General features: G+C 40.6%; 1 protein-coding gene across 1 annotated transcript in view; it reads left to right on the forward strand.

The window, feature by feature from the left end:
• SEMA3D (semaphorin 3D) overlaps window positions 1–19235 on the forward strand; it is a 111739-nt gene that overhangs the window by 78976 nt on the left and 13528 nt on the right. The window contains exons 12-16 of the mRNA XM_075728101.1: window positions 10208–10430; window positions 13498–13586; window positions 15417–15458; window positions 16697–16854; window positions 19021–19085. Coding sequence (XP_075584216.1) covers window positions 10208–10430; window positions 13498–13586; window positions 15417–15458; window positions 16697–16854; window positions 19021–19085 — 577 coding nt within the window. The remainder of the gene's footprint in view (window positions 1–10207; window positions 10431–13497; window positions 13587–15416; window positions 15459–16696; window positions 16855–19020; window positions 19086–19235) is intronic.

The following is a 19235-nucleotide window of genomic DNA, read 5'->3' on the forward strand; positions in this document are numbered from 1 at the left end:
AAGAGTAGCGCACTGCTCAAAGGCAAGGAAAAGAAGCAGCCTGCTACACCCGTGCAGAACACTGCAGTGTGAATGCTGAAATGCTCTTCCTTCAAGTTTAATTTAATCATTTCTCGCCAGCTACAGGATGGTTCAGGAATGCTCAGAACAAAGCCAAAGATGGATAATCTATCCTTTTTTAAGTTACTAGAGCGTTTTTTAGATTTAAGCTTTACTTAAGTGTTACCTACAGTTAGCATAGCCGGCACTGCCCTGATTTTATATTTCTTATATTTTAAGTTACTGGTGAAGTCTAAAAATGGCTATGCTAGGAAATGCATTTCCTTTGATCTTTGGCTTTGAGAGAGGCATTGACTTCCTTTCAGCATTTATACAGAAGCAGGAGACTGCTTACCCTAATTTAACTTTCTGCTCAGCTGCCTTTATCTCCTAAGTAAATAAAGCTGTTCACCATAGAGGCTGTGACCACTTTGATATTGAAATTTGGACAAAATGCTTCCTGTGGCAATTTGTGTCAGAGATAAACTCCCAACATGTCCATGAGATCATGCCTTCGCAATGCTGAGCAGCGTGCAGGCAGCAGGAGCCCCTGCCTGCCCCGGGTGCTGGTGCTGCGGCGTGGGCTGCCTGCCCTCTGGCGTCACTGGAAGACCCCTGAACAGGGTGACTGAGGATCTCCAGCACCCTCCACACCACTGATGATGCAAAACATACAGCTCTTTAACTTCTCCCAGCAATATTGAAAAACAACTGCAAATAATGGAAATTAAACAGAGGCAAGGCTTCAAATCTGTTTTAATTTTGAAGCTGAAAAAAAAAGAGACAGAAAAAACATGCAGCAGGCAGCCCCAGCACAAAAGGCGATTTGAAATCCAAGGGAGCTTTTGCTCTAATTTCTTTAGCTGTTTAAAAATTGGACTTGCATGTCTGCAGCTGTCCCCAGCTAGCAAATCCAGTTTTCTTCCAGTCTCTTAGGGTTTCACCCAGGAAATTATCCATTGATAAAGAAATCAAGGACTTTCTTTAAAGTGTGTTCTGTATTCTGAAACAGAGTTTTCATAATGCCTTCTCGGTAATCACAGAAGGCATTTGAACAAAATTTTCATTGAATTAGGAGAAAACTACCAGAGAGGTAGTGGAGGCCCCATCCCTAGAAACATTCAGGAAACATTCAAAAAAACGTATGTAGCCTATCTATTTAGCTGTAACCATTGCAGTATCAGAGCAACTCACAGTGCCCATTTGGAAATTCTGATGGGATACAAAGGACTCATCCTCATTTCACTGATGACGAGTAAGTGTCATTGAGGTCAGATTTTTAGAGGAATGTCAGTGTTTAAAGATGCAGATTAACCCTTAGTCTGATATGCTGCAGAACCTAGGACTCTAACTGCTATCCAAGGCAACACCAAATATTTTTGATAGATCTGGATATTTTACTAATGTTCAAAACAAAGCTGTGGATCAGCAAAGTAGGATTGTTGCAGTCTAAGTCACTTCTCAGCTACAAGAAGAAACAGCCCAGGACATTGCTTTTGTCCATTTGAGGAGTTTTATGTCTCAGCACTTTCCAATCCACATCCCAACATGGCCCTGAGCTCCTGAATTCTCTGTGTATTTTTTTTAAACAAGTTCCCCTACCAGCCCTCAGATTCTCCTGTGATCTTTTTCATCCTTTTCTCTCTCTATTGCTTTTTCTCCCTTTCTTCAGTGAAAACACTTCCTTTATTTCTTCTGCTAATCCAGGGCACAGGCTGATTGAGATGTGGTGTTCACCCCATTGGGACTTGGCTGAGCCACAGAGAAATACTGTCTGCCAAAAAGCCTCCCCCTGTCCTCCCATCTGGTTAGTTTTGCTGCTTTAATAAGCGTGTTCATAAAACATCGAGGTCTGCACAGGTTTCCCTTGTTATTTTTAGACTTATCTTCCTCTTTCACCTGATCTTTTATGGGATAGACCGCATTCTTTGCTTCTCCAATTCCTCTCTCCTTTGATCTCCCCACTGTAAATGGGGCTGCTTAATTAAGTGAAATGTTTCCCTTCATGGGTTGATTTTCCTGAGAAAACCTCCTCCACCTCCTCTTACTTACCAACCTTTTTTCCCCAACATGAATCACCTTTCAATTCACAGCAGCCTTTCCAAATGCTGCAAACCCAGTCGCCTTTCCTGCTAGCAGAGGTCAGCACAGAATTGCAAAGCGGCACCTGCAAAGTCAAGTTCACTCACCTGGCTAGTCTCAGCTCAGTTAGTCTCAGACTAATGCTCTCGTATGTCAGCCTTTTCTATCAACAACACAGGTGTGTTAAATGGAAAAGCAATACAAAGTGCTTAAGACAAACACTGGAACAAGGTAGAACAAATCTCACACATCCAGTGGGATGCAAACTCTATCTCAATAAAAAATGTGGACTTCAATTTATTTGTAGGGATTTTTTTGTTTTGTTTGTGCTTTTTGTGGCAGGAGTGGAGTGAGGTTGATTCCATTTAAAATTTGCGCTGTTTGTTTGTCTCCTCCAGAACCTGACTCATTCCCCTCTCCCCTGCCCTCTTCCAGGCTTGCTCTGAGTAGCTGCAAGGTTAGCATGAAAGTCCCCCTGCTGAGAGTCTAGTCCTTCTGGCATAACCCATCCATCCTGTAGAGAAGCACTTTGTTGCAGATGTGTCCAAATGCAAAATGTATCGTGCAGCTCTGATCAGACTGCAGAGAAGAAGCCACACGGTATTTAGGCCACTCAGGAAACCAAGTTTCATCTTCAGGATGGCTTACAGTTGAGTCTCCAATGGCACATAAATGCCTATGCCCTGAAAGTCATCTCTCAGCTGTCATCTAATCTACAGAAGATCATAAACCCCATTTTTTAACGTACACCTGGGTATCTTGGAAGCTCACACCAGTCCTCAGTGTTACATCTTAACCCCTCAGAACTCAAATTTTGTATTTCTTTATAAGCTCTACAGATAAAGTTCGATGTGTTGGGTGTGTGGGAGGTCCCCATTTAACACAGAAGTGACTAGTCAAAGGTAGTTCTTCTGTTTCTCTGCTTTTTGTTTGATGGATCAGTGATAAGGGAACTTATTTAGAGCTTGGAAGACTTTACAGGAGAATGCTGACTACAGGGTCATATGTCCTTGCTGGTTAAATATTCGTTCACTGAAAGCTTGGGAGAAAAGGACCATGTAGTTAATTCATTCCCTCTGAGAGAGGGTCTGGTGCTCCAGTTCCTGCTGCACTTAACATAAAATAGAGAGCTTTTCAGAGGAAAACAGATCTTCTGCATTCCTGGTTAACATCTGAGCAACATTCGTACTACTTTTGGCTAAGGTTAGAGGTAATTATCCCATAAAAAGTGAAACACCTTCAACAGGAAGGCACAGGGAGCTCCCAGGATGGCTCTGGTCTACGTGCCTGGAATGGAGAGACACACCTCCTCTAGGAGAGAGGACCAGACTAAAACATCTAAGTCCCCAGTATGGGAGAGATTTAAGAAATATTTCACTCCTTAATGCTTCGCACTGGCTACTTCAGATGCTCCCAAGAGAGTGACCTGCTGGTGTGGAGCTTAGTTCTGCTTGTGAAATGCATAAAAATTCCCAGCCTGGACATAGAATGGCAAAATCTGCCAAGCAGATGCCTACTGCACTCAATATTAGCAAGTCCCTGTTGTGTATCTACCTTGAGTCGCATTGTTAAGTGGGTCTAAGGCTCAATCTGACAAGTCACTTTTAATCTGGGATTTTCAACGCACTTGAAATAGAAACCCTTTTGAAGCTCACAGGGAACAACATTCTGTTTTAAAATTGTCAGTAGACAACAACACTGCTGAACTAAAGGTGCATCATTAAATGAAAGGGATATTTTTTTACCTACCTTATAGCTAAGTTTCCAAATAATTATTGCAATTTTAATAGGTGTTAGATCCAGCAGCTCTTACGGACTTCACTGGATGGTGTAAAGCACTATGCATTTTGGCAAATTGGAGGTTTATTTAGAAGCCTAATTTCTGGCACCAGCTTTTGAAAATGTTGGCCAGGGTTCCTATATAATGTTAACACAATCACACCGTATGTCTCAGTATTGTGTGAGATCTACACATCCAGCATTCTGCTAAGCTGCAAATTTAATAAGCGAAAAAAAGAGAAAAGCTTACATATGTGCAGTGTTGCTAAGTTAGTGTGTATTTGCTTTTATTTGAGAAAGATTAACCTCAATTTGCCACCTCCTGGTTACATTTGGATACAAACAAAAGTTGAGGGAATAAAAGGCATCTTTGTAGATCATCTGGGATCCGGACTTGGTCCAGAGTGATTATTGTCAAATCAAGCTCACACAGAAGGCGCTGGAAAAACTATTGAATTGATTCTTTAAACGTTTTGTGCCACAGAGTTTATACAGCAGTTGAATAGAGATACCCTTAGCACTTCCAACTCTGTTTCTGTTGTGGGGTTTGTTTTGTTTTGTTTTGTTTTGTTTACTTTTCGTTTCTTAACATGCATGTTTGTATCAAGTTATCATTCACAGCAGTGAAGGCCTAAGTAACCTCAGAAGAATAAATTATATGGTAAATAAGTTTCTTGCAGGATATCTAACAGTACTAATTTTACTAATTTAATGTGATTCATTTTTCTTGATGTCAGGTATCTGGAAGAAAAGCATCAAATCCGAGCTAGCTGTTTAGACTTCTCTATCAGAAAGAAAGAGATAGACACCTTCTCTGTGCAGTTTACACACAGTCAAGATAAGAATCTAGGTCAGGTGAGATGAATCCCACCCTGTTGCAAAAGCAGAAGATGCTGAGAGAGCACAGTGATGGTGTTATAAGAACTTTTACAGAGCCAGATTCTCTTGTAGTCCACATGAAACAACCCCACCAACTCACTCCTGTGACATTTGATATAAATGCAGATCTCTCATTGTCTTCAGTGGGAGATGTCACATATCTGAGACAGCATCTGGTGCTTATGATGTGAATAAATGTTCTTTGTGAACTGGGCAGAGAACACTGATATCATTATCACGAGACGTGCAACAGGATGTGAACTCACATTTTCAGAGCTGAAAGGCTGCTTCACTTACCCACTTGGCCATGCAGCCCTTACCGTCATACATCCTATTGATTGCTATGAAAGGAAGCACAAGCCTACAGGAATTTTTCTGCAACAATGGGTGGACACAGCTTTAAACAGCTGCCTGAGGACTTTGCCAAAAGGTGGCCAAAAATGAATTTTTCATTCCCCTGTTCCATCCATCATGCCACAGCGAGTGATGCCTCTGGAAATAGCTCCCTTGGCCAAGCATAACAGGGTCATGTCTGCCCAGCTGTTCTTGGTGGTCATGCTGTCTTAGGATGCGATCCAAAGCCCACTGAAATAATTGGAAAAGGCCCTGTTGACTCAAGTGGATCTTTGGATCAGACCCTTAGTCCTTGTTTCTACTAAATTAGCTGCACAAGCTGGCAAAGATTTCCCTATATCACGCATGGTAGGGTTTGGGCCTTTGGGGTTACTGTAACAACTTTATAATTCCATATTGGTAGACATTTTATCCTAGTGGTTTTTAGTAAGTGATGTCATTGCTCTCATCTTCCTTTGTTGATGTATTTTTGGCAAAGATCTAGGACATCTTTAAGACCCATGGGGCTACTCCCATTTTTCACACAGAAATAGACTTCTGGGATTGAGCTGTGAATAGGTGAGCAATCGGCAAATTTCCAGAAGATGCGGACTGTAACTCAGAGTAGTGAGTGAGATCATGAACCACAGAAAATGCACATATAAGGGAAAATCAACCTCTAGTACACAGTGAGGGGGAAGAGAGTTATTGCATGGTTGGGGAAGTGAAGAAGTGAATTTGTTTCTCATCCTGTATAAAATAAATTGATGCAAAATTTTGATCCAAGGGCAATTAAAGCACATATGTTTCTTTCTATTGATTCCAACAAACTTTGGTTCAACACCTGAAATTTAAACATGCTTTTGAAATCAGTACAGCTTTTTAGGTCTGATTCTGGTACAAGTGGCAAAGACTCAGACCTTGGTTGTTCTAAAGGTAAGGAGAAATGTTCATTCCTGAAGTACTGCTCATGTAGCACTGCTCGTGTATATTTCTTTGTGAAATTATTTAACTGATATTGTTATCTTCAAAAACCAAGTTGACTAAAGCCCAACTCAAGGGTGTAACCTTGCAAAGACTTTAATTTGTGAAAGCACAGCAGAAAACAGAATGTAAGAGATCATACCAAGGAAGCCAGAGGGTGAAGTTCTTACAGACATAGTGGCATAAAACACCTAGGGATAACTCACTGCAATACATGTTTCCAGTTGAACTATTTTTTTTCAGTAGGACTTTACTGTTCTTTTTTTTTTAATTGTATTAAACTGTATTTGCAAGGGATGTCCTTTGAGCCGTTATCACAGGACAACAATACAAACCCATATTTTTTTTCTTGTCAGTTCTTTCACAGCCATACATTGAATTGTTTAGTGAAACAATGACTGAATATGCAGAATATATCTTAATTCAAATTGGCACAGGTTTACTGTCCATGGGGAAATTTTCAAAATCTATTAGGTGATTCAGGAGCCTAAGACCTATTTTCAATAAACAATTTCAGAGCCTTTATGAAGATAAGGGTGCACAGGCTTAACTCTTCTGGATTGAAACAATGCTAAGCAAGTGGACACTTGCACAAAATCTGTTAGGTCTCTAAGCCATAAAAATCAGTCCAAGCAAGGAATGGAAATAGGTTGTGGACTCTTAAATCACTCAGGTTACAACTCTGTTATAAAAAACCAGAGGTCAAGTTCAAGTGCAGACCCATAGTCACTGTGCTGTTTAATGCTAAGATGGGCTTTGCCACAGTTTAGGCATGCTCCAAATGGTACACTCCCCATGGCAGTGCTGTGGCAGTGTTTGGGGTTTAAGGTAGACCAGGAACGGTCCCCAACAGGCATTTCAGATGTAGTAGTAGATGTGGATGTAGAACGTCAGCTGGTCTGTGCTTCACTGGCCTGTTTTTTTTTCTGAATATAGTTAGTCTCTGATACTTTTGAGATTGTTACCCTCAGTCAGGAATTTTTATTTAACTAGTTGCTATTGTCTTGCATTTAGGGTATTTATGCAGGTTCATTTAGGACTGTGTATGATGAGAAAAATTCTGTATTGCATTCACAGTATTCACTGCATGAAGAATTCATTCTTAGGCATGCGTACACAATACCTGTATGCTCTGTGCAGAGGCTACATTCCCTTTTTAGCACGCACTGCCACAGGGTATGCTGTGTGCATCTCTCAGTCCAGGAAGAGAACAGGCAGTGGAAACCCAAGAGAGAAAAGTGTCCATGCTGGTCCTGAGCCTGTGGGGACAGATTCGCTGCTGGTGGCTGATGTTGTGTAGCTGTGGGAAGGGAGTTTGCCAGCAATGCAGGAGGGACATGCTCAGCCCTTGGTGCTGTGTGTGTTGTTCCTAATGCAAATATTTTGGACAATGCCAAACCTTACATAGTGGAACAAATCCTAACGGCAAGCCCTCAACTGGCACCATAGATTGAACATATGTCAAACTGGAGATTTGGGAATGTGAACTAAACCTTCTCTGTCAAAATCAGCCATGAAGGAGGATTGTAGAGCAACTTCACTGCAAATCTTAACTTTCTCCTGGCAGACTACAGAGGCATTAATCACATTTCTTTCTTCACAGACTGTGTTATGGCTCCACCTGGCAGGAAACACAGGGATTACTTAGTTAAAAACAGTGTTAAAAAAGAAGCAATCAACAGTTTATATGTAAAAGAGTTTCACCAAGTGGAGTAGTGTTTCCAGTTCACCTTATTATTATCCAAGATTTGTAGTGCCCCATTAACACATCTAGATGCTCCAGATTCAAAAGAGAAGCTTTCTCAGACTCAGATAAGAGACTAAGTGTAAAACAAGGGATGGAAAAGGGATAAAAACAGCCATGGGAAGGAAAGCAGACATAGGTGAACATGAGAGATGATGGGTCGCCAATATGACTGAGTTTGCAGGTATGTTCCTGGGCTCACCCTGAAAGGCACAGAAAGGAAAAATTTGAAGGAGGTTGAAGAGGTAGGTTTGTCGGTGGTCTTCAAGCAAGATGTGTGAGAACCAACTTACTTTGTGTAAGTCAAAGAAACAGCTGAATCAATTAGTTTGTCAGTACAGGTCTAATAGAGGTGGGAGCCAACCCCAGCAATAAATGAGTGACACTGGGGACGTGCGTGAGGGAGTGATCGCTGTAGCAGTTGTTTGACCAGAAGAGGATGACACTGTGCTGTCAAAGCGAGAGAAAAGGATGCTGCAACAGCTGAGCTGCGGGCCTGGTCAAGAGTTTCTGTGTGGATGAGCAGGGGAAGTAACTTCTGAGAACAATGAGCTACAGGGATCATCTGGCATCTGGAGAATCTGCCTTTTTTAGGAAAAAAAAAAGAAAAAAAACCCAAACCAAACACGGGAGGCGTAGGAGGTGCAGTTCTCTGAAAAGTTATGGTCTCTAATTGCAGGGCATATACAGGGAAAAGATAGATGTGGGTGTTTTAGTCTGGAAAAATGAACATGGTTAAAGCATTTTTAGGGGCCTTCTGCCACAGTAACTCAGAGCAAATCTCCCAGGAGAAATCAAGCTGTTAGTCTAACATCAGGGCATGCTGGTGAGGATCTTGCCCAATTCTGGCTCACTGCAACAACAGGGCATAAACTTAGCCTCAATAAGAGGAGCAGAAATACAAAAAGCAGGAAAACTTTAATCTGTGAGAAGATCCTGCACTTTAAATACTTGCAATTATCCCATGGTAGCCACCGGAGGGCACTCTAGACTTGCTGTTGAAAGTCTCTCACACTGGTACCTGCAGTAGTTTGTTCAACATGTAGCAAATTTAACCGCGTGTTGGTACCTGTGCCTTGAAACGAGAGCTAGACAGCATGACAGGTCTCCTTCACTCCAGACTTGATTTCCCTGTCTTTGTAAAATATCCAGTGTGATAAGATTTCTGTAAATGGAGCAGGAAACAAGAAGGTGAAATTCGTTCAGATGTACTGAGATGACCAAGTGCTGCTTTGGGATGAGAAAAATCACTGACCAACCTGGTTTCTTACTGGCTTGACAAGTGTTCTCATGGAAAACTTGATTTCTACTTGAATATGGATTGAATTTGTGACTTATTCATAAGACTAAATTTCCAAAGTGACCTACACTGATGACATCTATTATGGCATTATATACAAGTAGTTTCTAGATATTTAAAGAAAAAATTAGATATTTTCCTATATTATTAAATTGTTTATGGTTAAATTTTTCTGACTCCGATATATGATTTTAAAAAAAAGTTCAAAGTGCCTTACAGTACTGAATGTTAATAATGTATTTTCATTATTGGTGTCAGTGGTATGAATAGTAAGGTATGTCTCATATTCTTCAGGAACACTGCTAAATGAGGAAACATAAAGGGCCTTCGTTATGGTCTTAAAGACCATTTGGTGATAAAACCAAAAAAAATTTGTGTAGCTTTTAGTAGTTTGTGTTTACAGATAAGTTAATGCAATGGATATTAATTCACGTTTTATCTAACATCAAACACACAACTTCTCTTTTCTAATGCTGTCTTCTTTTCCTGAGTACTTTAGAGGAGCTAAGGAAGTTTATATCCCCTCTAAGTTTTAATATAAGTTATCAAGATCCCTGAAAGAAGAAAAGCCTGTAAGAATTTTTCTTCAAAGCTTGCATATATCTATGGGTAGTTGCAGGTGTGGGCATATAACTAACACGAACAGAAGATTTGTAATTCTGTGTAGTAGTACAAATGAGTGAGATGAAACAAATTAACAAGTTTGGGGTGGTTTTAAAAGATAAAGGAGAATAAGTGGGAGCAGGATAAAGGAAAAAGAAGATGAAGGGGAAGAGCTTTTGGAAAGAGGTAAAAATGAAAAGAGGAGAGAGTGGAGAAACGAGGGAGAAAATGACCCTTTGAAGAACCAGAGGAGCACACACTGCCAGTGTGCTCCCACGCTTTCAAATCAACACTGAGCTTTTTCAGTTGTAAATAAAATCAGCAGCCACTGGCAAATGTGCTTTACAAACCGATAAAGTTGATCTGGATCAGGCAGCTTTCCTCCTACACAAAGAAACCTGCAGATTACTTGTACTTCTTTCCTAATATTCCTCTCATCTTCTTGTTCTCTCTCTTTTGTTCAGTGTCCAAGCAAAACCTATGATCCGCTCATAAAGTCGACAAGAGACTTTCCCGATGAAGTCATTAGCTTTATTAAACGCCATCCACTGATGTACAAATCCGTTTACCCAGTGACGGGAGGACCAGTGTTCACTCGAATCAACGTGGACTATCGTCTGACTCAGATTGTGGTGGATCACGTCATGGCAGAGGATGGGCAATATGATGTTATCTTCCTAGGAACAGGTATGAGAGAGGACTTCCACTATCCTTCTGCACAAACCACATCCTTTAAGAACACTTTAACTCCATCAGGTCCTGAATAAACATGTTGATTAACATCTTTTTTCCTACACATGCAGCTTCTGATGCTTCTGATTCTGTACCAGGTCTTCATGCAAATGCTAAGATTAGATTAATTTGTCAGCTCAAGAGATTGCTTCTATTGGGATTTTAATGCGTCCTGGTCCCTAGGTGATTAACCAGTTAAGGGTCAGGGTACCCAGACTTTCTTACCCTGCGAGTACCATTCAGTACCTGCCTTTACATTACATGGTAGTCTGGCTCCAATTCCTGCTGGCAGCACATCAATAATCAATTAAAAGAAAAAAAATTAACCTTAATAACTTCAAGGAGTAATTGCTGTTATCAGTAGTGATATGGTGCTTCAGCATTAAATCTCACATGACATTGAACAGCTAAGAAAGATTTAAAATTGAGCCTAAGGCAACAATTCCACTTCAATACTTTTAAAGATATAACTTAGCAACATGAATAGCTCCAAACAAGAGGACTAGGATTGAATAGAGAGGTTAAACTACTCTGTCAGGGAAGAAACATGCTTTGCAATTTTTCTATGGATAATTATATATCTATTTAGATTTTCATGATAGTTATATGCCTTAAGGAAAGAGTCTAGTTTTACCATAGTAATTAAATTTAGAAACACAGGATGAATCACCTAATGGCATGGTATGCTAAGAAATATTAACATACCTATTCATAACATTTCTGAAGTAATAATCTACCATCTTACTCCTCTGGAATTTCTTGTTCTTAATCCACAATTTGATGTTCTCTCACTAGTAATAGGTCTTATAAAGCACTTCTCACTGGTAGATCTGAACGCTCTGATAAGGAGGTCATTGCCATTATCCCCATTTCACAGCAGGTGAAAATAAGGTACACAGAGGTGAAAAGGTTTATCTAAGGGCAGTGGTTGAGCTACTGCCATGAGGTGCAGGGAAATTAAGGTTTCTGTTTGAATCCTACCCCATTGCTGTTGGGTTGCACAGCATTTTATCTGGCCTATAAGCAAATTTGGTGTCATATGGTGTAGTTTGATAGGTAGGGATATTCTGAAGTGATTTGAGGAAAGGAAAGACTTGTCACAGAGCATCACCTTTTATAAAGTATGGGTTGTCTCAGCCGTCAAGAGCTTCCCAGCTGCTTTATCACAGACACGAGTGCAGAGATATCCTCTCTCTTGGACCATTTATGTCTTTCAGCTCAATCCCTCTCAAAACTCTTGTCTTCCAAAAAAAAAGATGGTGTGAGAGTCCCTCTATGATCCTCACAAGTCAAATACAGTGGTGTCAGAGAGAAAAGCACAGTTTCATAAAAAAGAACATTAAAGTGCTGTTTGCTCCCCGGCTGCCTGAGAAGGCTGGAAATAAGCTTTAGCTGTGATGATGGAAAATCCTTGTTGCTTTCTGAATGCAATCTTTAACATAGTCAACAGAGAAGGAAAGGGAACACTTTCCCAAGCTGTGAGATGCCTAGGATTTGGGAGTACTCACTAAAGCTTACTTTTCTTCTGATAATAGTGAGAAAAAGTCATTAAAAATTAGGTGTCTGAAAAGATGAGTTCACTAGTTAAAATGTGCAAAATATTCTTTTAGTGGTTATAGAGGTTGCTTTCAGATGTTTTCTATCCTCCACTATAAAATTTGTCACAGGAATAAAATTATGTTGAGAGACCAGCAACTCAAATACTCCCATGTTAACTCTTACTACCTAACACCGACGCTAATTCCTTCATTGTAAATCGTCAGGTTTAGAGGTGTCAAGGCCAGCATGTACGATGCAGTCACTAGGTGGCACTCCACAACATGCAGATATTTATTTATCTGCCGTGCCTTCCTTAAAAGTGAGTTTTCCAGAAGCACATGTTTTTGTTCTATTTTATCCTCTACACTCATCCTATGGAAAAAAATAAACTCGAAGATAAAAGTTCAGATATTATATAGCGACTGAACACAGGTATACCAAATAATCCAGGATCTTTTGAGCAGCAGCAGATCAGAAGCTTATTATATGATTGAATGTATGCAACCAACTTACACATACGCAGGCTTTGGCAATTATGTCAAACAGACAAACAAAAAAAAGCTCTAATACATAAGGCAAACTGAAATACTTTTGGGTTTGATTGGTAATATCATCTTCAGTAGTCTGGGAAAACAGGAATGAACGTATCATTCTTTCCAGTACAATGTATTCTTTTTCATCATGTCAATACTATGCATAGTGCTTAGGACTAAGCTGCACTGTGTCATTTCCACGCTGCACATCCCAGCACACAGCCCACTTCCCCTGAGCAGTTTTTAAGGGTTCTTTTTAAGGCCATTCGGGATTCACCAATGTGTAATGGTCTGAGATGAAATAAGCAGCCTTTTTTTTTTTTTTCACCAAGCAGGAATTCAGGTTAAGATTGATAAATAATTTAACTTTTAAAAAATCTCTAGATAACTCCAAAGAAGTGATTTCTGTAATGATTAAATTAGGATTTTGATGTTGAATAGAGCTTTAAAAAAAAAAATATCCCTAAAATGAAAAGAAAAATTTTAAAAGTGCACTGCTTAACTCCCCACATTAAAATGAAACCTACTTCTGATTAAGGTGCTATACTAGATGAAAATTAGTTCTATAAAAAAGAGGAAATAATTTTCTGCCAGTTTAGTCCCCTAAGCTGGATCTCTTTGCAGACGGGCCCCAATTCTGGCTCAAGCAAATGTGCAGAACCTTCTAGCTGGCAGCATGGCCGTGTTTGCCGGTGTGTTTGTGTGTGTGTGGCAGGAGAGTTAGACCATCCCTGCCAGGAGCAGCCTACAATTGTGTTGGCTCGGGCATACAGTAAAACCATAAGTGTATTGTATAGAGCTATGTAGATAGCACTAGACGCAGATAGGGATAGATGTTGTTCAAAGGCTACATCCTTGATGCATTTGCTTTATCTTCAGGGCATGAAATAGAGTGGCACATATGTAATGAAACATAACTGTGGCTTTTACATGATGAACATTTGTTTCAGACATAGGCACAGTCCTGAAAGTTGTGAGTATCACAAAGGAGAAGTGGAGTAAGGAGGAGGTGGTCCTGGAAGAGCTGCAGATATTCAAGGTAGGCATTAACAGCCACAACACCTATTAAACATTATTCAGGGGACTTTAAGGCCCAAACTGGCTTTGTCTGTCTGGTTGGTTGTTTACTGGAACTAGTTCAAATTTCCCGAGGGACACTATGTAAACTTTTAAATGCCTTGATATTCTTTGGGTAAGTCAATTGAAAAAAAGTCCAGAACCAAACAGACCATGATTTTTTCAAACTCATAGAAAATCTCATTTATCCTGCCTTATTCTAGTTTGAAATCTTATTATGAGCCCAATTTTTTTTTTATTTTTAATGCCAATTTTTCTATTGTCTCAGCTTTGGTACTATTCTTAGTACAATTACAATTTTTTTAAAAACAAACAAAGAACATTCCACAGATGCAGGGAAATTCTTTAAAATAACTTTAGGAATTGAAAAGAAAGAAAATAAAATAAGACATTTTCAATATGTTTTAATTTATTGGTGAAGGCTGACTCAACATTTTTTACCATTTTGGTTTGGTTATCCTGGTTGAATGATAAAGAAAAAAAGTAACTGGAGCCCTGCTAACACCAGTGACTTCTTCATAAACAGAGCTTGTAAAAAGCCCAAACCTCCTTTCTGTTGCACAGGCACATTTGCTGATTAACCTCATTGCCAGTGAGGGAGCTGGCATCGACATACCATTACAGTAGGAAAATGGAGACCTGTGTCTTCCCTACTGATTTGCTTTTCATTTAGTAGTTCCTTCCTCATTCTTTGCATTCTCATTTTGTTTTTTTCTCATTCTGTATAGCTCTTCTTCAACTTTCACCTTGCTTTTTCATGAAAATTTATCTGCATCCGTGGCTTTTTTATTACTTTCTCATGCATCCTCTCTCCTATGTGCTGTACGAGGTCTTAGCCAGAATTTCTGCCCATACTAAATAAATGAATTTGGGACTTAGAGACAGTGTTTTCCAAGTGTAAGGACAGGATCTTTAATAATTCTTTCAAAGAGTATACATCTCCATATGCCTTTTGATATGTCATGTGTGAGATGAAACTTTGATTTAAAGGATCTCCATGTATTCTTCCCACTGTCTTGGACACCAATTATAAATATCACTTTGAAAATTTCAAGATTACGCAGTGGCCTGCCAAGTAATCAGCAGTTTCAGTATGTGCACCAATTTACTGCATTCTTAAAACATAACGTCAAAGGCAAATGTACCATATCATATTTAAACCAAAAAAAGGTTATTTTTTTTCCTGCTCAGCAGACATTCCTTCACATTTTTATTGGTAACATTTATAACTGTTACCTCTATGTTTTTGGATCCAGAAAAATGAAGGGGGTGAAAGGCTGAAAAAACATCCCTTATTTCCTCAAACTGCATTAACATTAAACAATAGGCTTAGATTAATCATCTTCTATTAGGCGATAGCTAATACTCTGTGCTTTGTCCTGTTCTTATATCAGTCACTGGCAAAAATTTCACTGTCTCTCATAGCAGTGAAATACATCCTGGTGCAGAGGATCTGCCTATGTATCCCTTAAATGCCATCTAAGCCTTTCAAATAGTGCTCTAATAAGAACTTAAGTTGATGTGAAGGCTCATTGCCAGTCTCCGGGATGAGATAGATTGCAGACTCTATGAATTAAAGTCAGTTGCCTCATAAGCAGCAGGGAAAATGCCTCCCATAAGGGAGGTATTTTTGGAAGCATGAATTTAGTGATTTCTGGGGTTTTGTTTTTAACATTTGTTTAAACCAAGCAAATAGATCTGTAATTTTATTTACTCTTTGTATGTTCTGTGCTCTTTTTCATTAAGAACAGGGAGTGTGTAAACTAATGTACCTTACTAATTCGTTTTTCAGCACCCTTCATTTATTTTGACCATGGAGATTTCTCAGAAGCAGGTAAGCGCAAGCTCATTTAATTACTGCAGGATATATGGTACCCTGAACACTTAGCTTGATATTTTCAGGTGGCGCCTGGTACCTACTGGCCTCGCTGTCCATGGATGATGCTTAAAATGTATCTGGAAAGAAAGAGATATGTTTGAACTTGTTTGACTGCCTAATTCATGTTTGCTTACAGACAGTAATTTGTGTACCCAAGCTGGTAATTATTCATGGAAACAAATCTTTAGTCATATGGTAGTAGGATTTGTGAATGAAGTCAATGCACATTCATTTTCCGGACACTAGAAATACTTGTCTCTTTATATAATCTAGTAATGACTTATTATTACTATTACTGTTGTTATTTTTATTAGTAGTCAAGAGAGATCAGGGCCTCGTGCTAAAATCTGTGTGCGCACAGACTGAAAACCAGTCCCCCTCCTCTAAAATTGCAGTCTAAATCTGGGTGGTCCCATCCTGGCAGTCCCAGGGGCCAGTCCCAGTTGGAAATCTCCCAATGGGAAATGGTTTTATGGCAGCTCCGCGCTCTATGGTGGCTACGTGCATGTTTGGGAGGCAGTGTGACGCCAGAGCCATCCCTCCCTGCCCGGCAGAAGTGGCCAGAGCAGCTCTGGCGCAACACGCCTCCTTCACGCAGCAGGAGGTATTTTGCCGTTCAGGCACGCACAGCACAGCTGCGTCCCATCTCCCCTGAAAAAAGGTGGCAGGCCAGCTGGAAGTATTGCATGAGCCAGCTCCGGCTCAACAGCAAGCACTTGGACCACCCTTGGCTCAGCAGGCAATCTACTCACATGTTGGGGAGAGGGGAGTAATATTATCCCCATCCTACCTGCGGATCAGAAGCAGAAGATGAAGTTTTATTCACACAATGTCATCCCTACTTCCCAGATTCTTAAAGTCATGGCTGCCCAGCCACTTGGTTTTAAGTGTGTTATTAAACCATTCTTTCCACGGTTTGCTTCTGATTTTTTATTACAGCACAAATCTAAAGGTGTAAGGGTGTTGAGTACTGGTGTCTTCCCAGGACTGCCGTCCCCTTTCCTCTCTGCCACATTGTCAGGGATTGATGGGGACTGGCCAGTTCACACTGAGCCCTGAGAAACGTTTTACAGTAAAGGAGGAATTCTCCCTCATTTTGTTGAAAGTCTGCAAGTGTGGCACTGAAGAAGGGAACTTTTTAAATGGGCTACTTGGAGGACGCTCCTAATTCATTTGTTTTGCCTGATTTGCAGCAACAATTGTACATTGGTTCCAGGGATGGATTGGTTCAGCTCTCTCTGCACAGATGTCACACGTATGGGAAGGCTTGTGCAGACTGCTGCCTTGCCAGAGACCCATACTGTGCTTGGGATGGAAACTCATGTTCCAGATATGCCCCCACTTCTAAAAGGTAAGAAAAAAAATACAACGTGCTGTAAAAGATCTTGCTGCTTGCAATAATTTTAGAGGTTCCCAATCAGAATGTGTTGCCTTTTTACTTAGCATGTCATTTGCCTTAAAATTTGATGATACTCTGGCCATGTTTCACATTTCTGCTCAAAGAGCTGTGAAGACAACATAGCTTTGTTTAAGTGTGTGTGACAGTAACTCGGCTACTGCAGCTAATGTCATAAAGCCATCGCTTTCCTTTTTTATGCCAAATGCTTTAAGGCATGAGATGCTCAGATGGAGGTCCAGGTTGTGGCTGACTCTGCCTGCGATGCAAGAGTGTCTCTTGAGCTTCTGCCTTTTGCATAGGGCACCACTGTAATTATAAAGCATTTAACATAGTAACCCAGAGTGCTCAATAATAAAATACATTTCATTCCCTGATCTAAATGAACAAACTTCTGTCTGATTTAACTAACTTACATAACTTGGCTCAAAGAGTGTCACTCTCATCAATTGTATTTGCGGTCTAGCCATGAGAGGGAGACAGAGATTTAAGTACTGTGCTTGGTGGCATTGGGAGCAGTATTTCCACAGTGAAAGAAGCTTCATCTGAACTTTCTGTACTCACCAGCTAGGACAGCAGCATGACTCTGCATGCAGGGAGAGCATGCTGCAGGCTGTAGCAGTGCAGTACCTAACTTGCTGGATGTGTCTCTTGGAGTTTTTGGCTGATTTAGCCAGAACTCTGAGCTCGCTCATTGAGCCAGAGTTCTTCACAGCCTCATCATCCCCCTTTGGACAAAGCCTTCCTGACAGTAATTCTTGCAGTGAGGGTCGGAGGTTGCAGTCTGAGCTCAGGCTCTGGAATGAGACTTTCTACCTTAGGGGCTGCAGGGCTGGGACCTGAGCAATTAGACAAACCATTGAAGTTAATGACGCATAGGTTATCGTGTCATGGTGTCAAGGAACTTTATGTGTTTTCCCTCAAAGCCAAAGCAAACTAAATTCAGAGAAGCATAAATGAAAGGAGAAAAGCAAGTGTTCAGGCTCACTGCAAAGTTAGTGACACATGAGGCTTGCTGAAGCCTGAGGTGGGCTGGGACGTGGAGATTGATGGTCCATGCTTTTTAACAGATGTGCAGTTTGGTGGGAAGGCCAAAAGTCTGTGGCTCCAAAACAAGGGATGGGTAACTGGCCTTGGGAATGCTCCAGTAGATCAGTTACTTGAATATTTTTCTTCCGTGTAGCAGCTTGTACTTCCAGCATGCCTACAGCTCTTATGACAGTGGACAGCTCAGCCTCAGGAACCCGCTGTCCTGCCGAGGCATTGCTCTGCATATAGGAGGCCCCGCTCCTGTTATCCCTGGTGTGGCTGTGAGAGGAACCAGTTCCTCTCTGGGTCTCTGATTCTTCTACTAAAAAAATTAAATACAAACTTTTGTCTGTAGCTCTTGGGAGATAAATGCAATCATCCACAGAGGAAGAGTTTGTTGGTTTTTTTTTTAAAATGCTATTACACTGAAATTACACCAAATCCCAGTGAGTTTAAGTAACACACCCAGAGATGAGCAGGCAAGTTAGTTGTGGAAGGGAACAGACCATCTCCGACCATTGTCTCAAGTTTTTTTGCTGTCCATAAAGATCAAAGATAATCATATTTGTCAATTGTTTGTTACCAAATTAAAACATATGCTTTTCTCTCTTCATTTTAAAGGTTGGTTTACTAGTCAGTGTTACCTTGGGCTGATCCTGAGCTCAATTTTGAATATCACTTGTTGCCTCAGATGTTTTCCATGACATACAACATTAAGGATGTGTTCAGGTGTTTCCAAGGCAGTCCACCCCACCAGAAGACCCATGCCCCATGCTCCTAAAGCAGGTTTAGATGCTCTTTCTGTCACTATTTTGCACACTCTTTATTCTAGGCAATTTTTTTCTCTCCCTTTTTCTCTTTCCCCTCCCAGTGGTTTTTCCAAATCACAGGCCTTTCTCTTGATGTCAATTGTACAAATCTCTCTAGGCCACATGCTGCTTTGAGGGTGAGGCTGGTTTTAGTTAAGACCATAATTGTCAGCAGTAGGGTGGGAGCAACGCGAGTCCACATCTGCTGAGCTCCTCTGTATTTGGTTGCTGAATTCCAGCAATTATGCCTGAAGTGTTACAAGTTTGCATGCTCTTCCCATAGGCGAGCCAGAAGGCAAGATGTCAAATATGGAGACCCCGTTGCACAATGCTGGGACGTGGAAGACAGTGAGTATTTTGCACCTTTCTTGCTCTAAAGTCACTTTGACAAAAGAGTTTGCTGTAAGGGTCTCCGTCTGTCTGTGAAAACCTGCTGAGCCTGACGGAATAACACTGTTAAAGTGATGGCCTTTTCCACACTTTATATACGTTACCCCT

Source organism: Pelecanus crispus, chromosome 1 (assembly GCF_030463565.1).
Source record: "Pelecanus crispus isolate bPelCri1 chromosome 1, bPelCri1.pri, whole genome shotgun sequence".
Classification (NCBI taxonomy): Eukaryota; Metazoa; Chordata; class Aves; order Pelecaniformes; family Pelecanidae; genus Pelecanus; species Pelecanus crispus.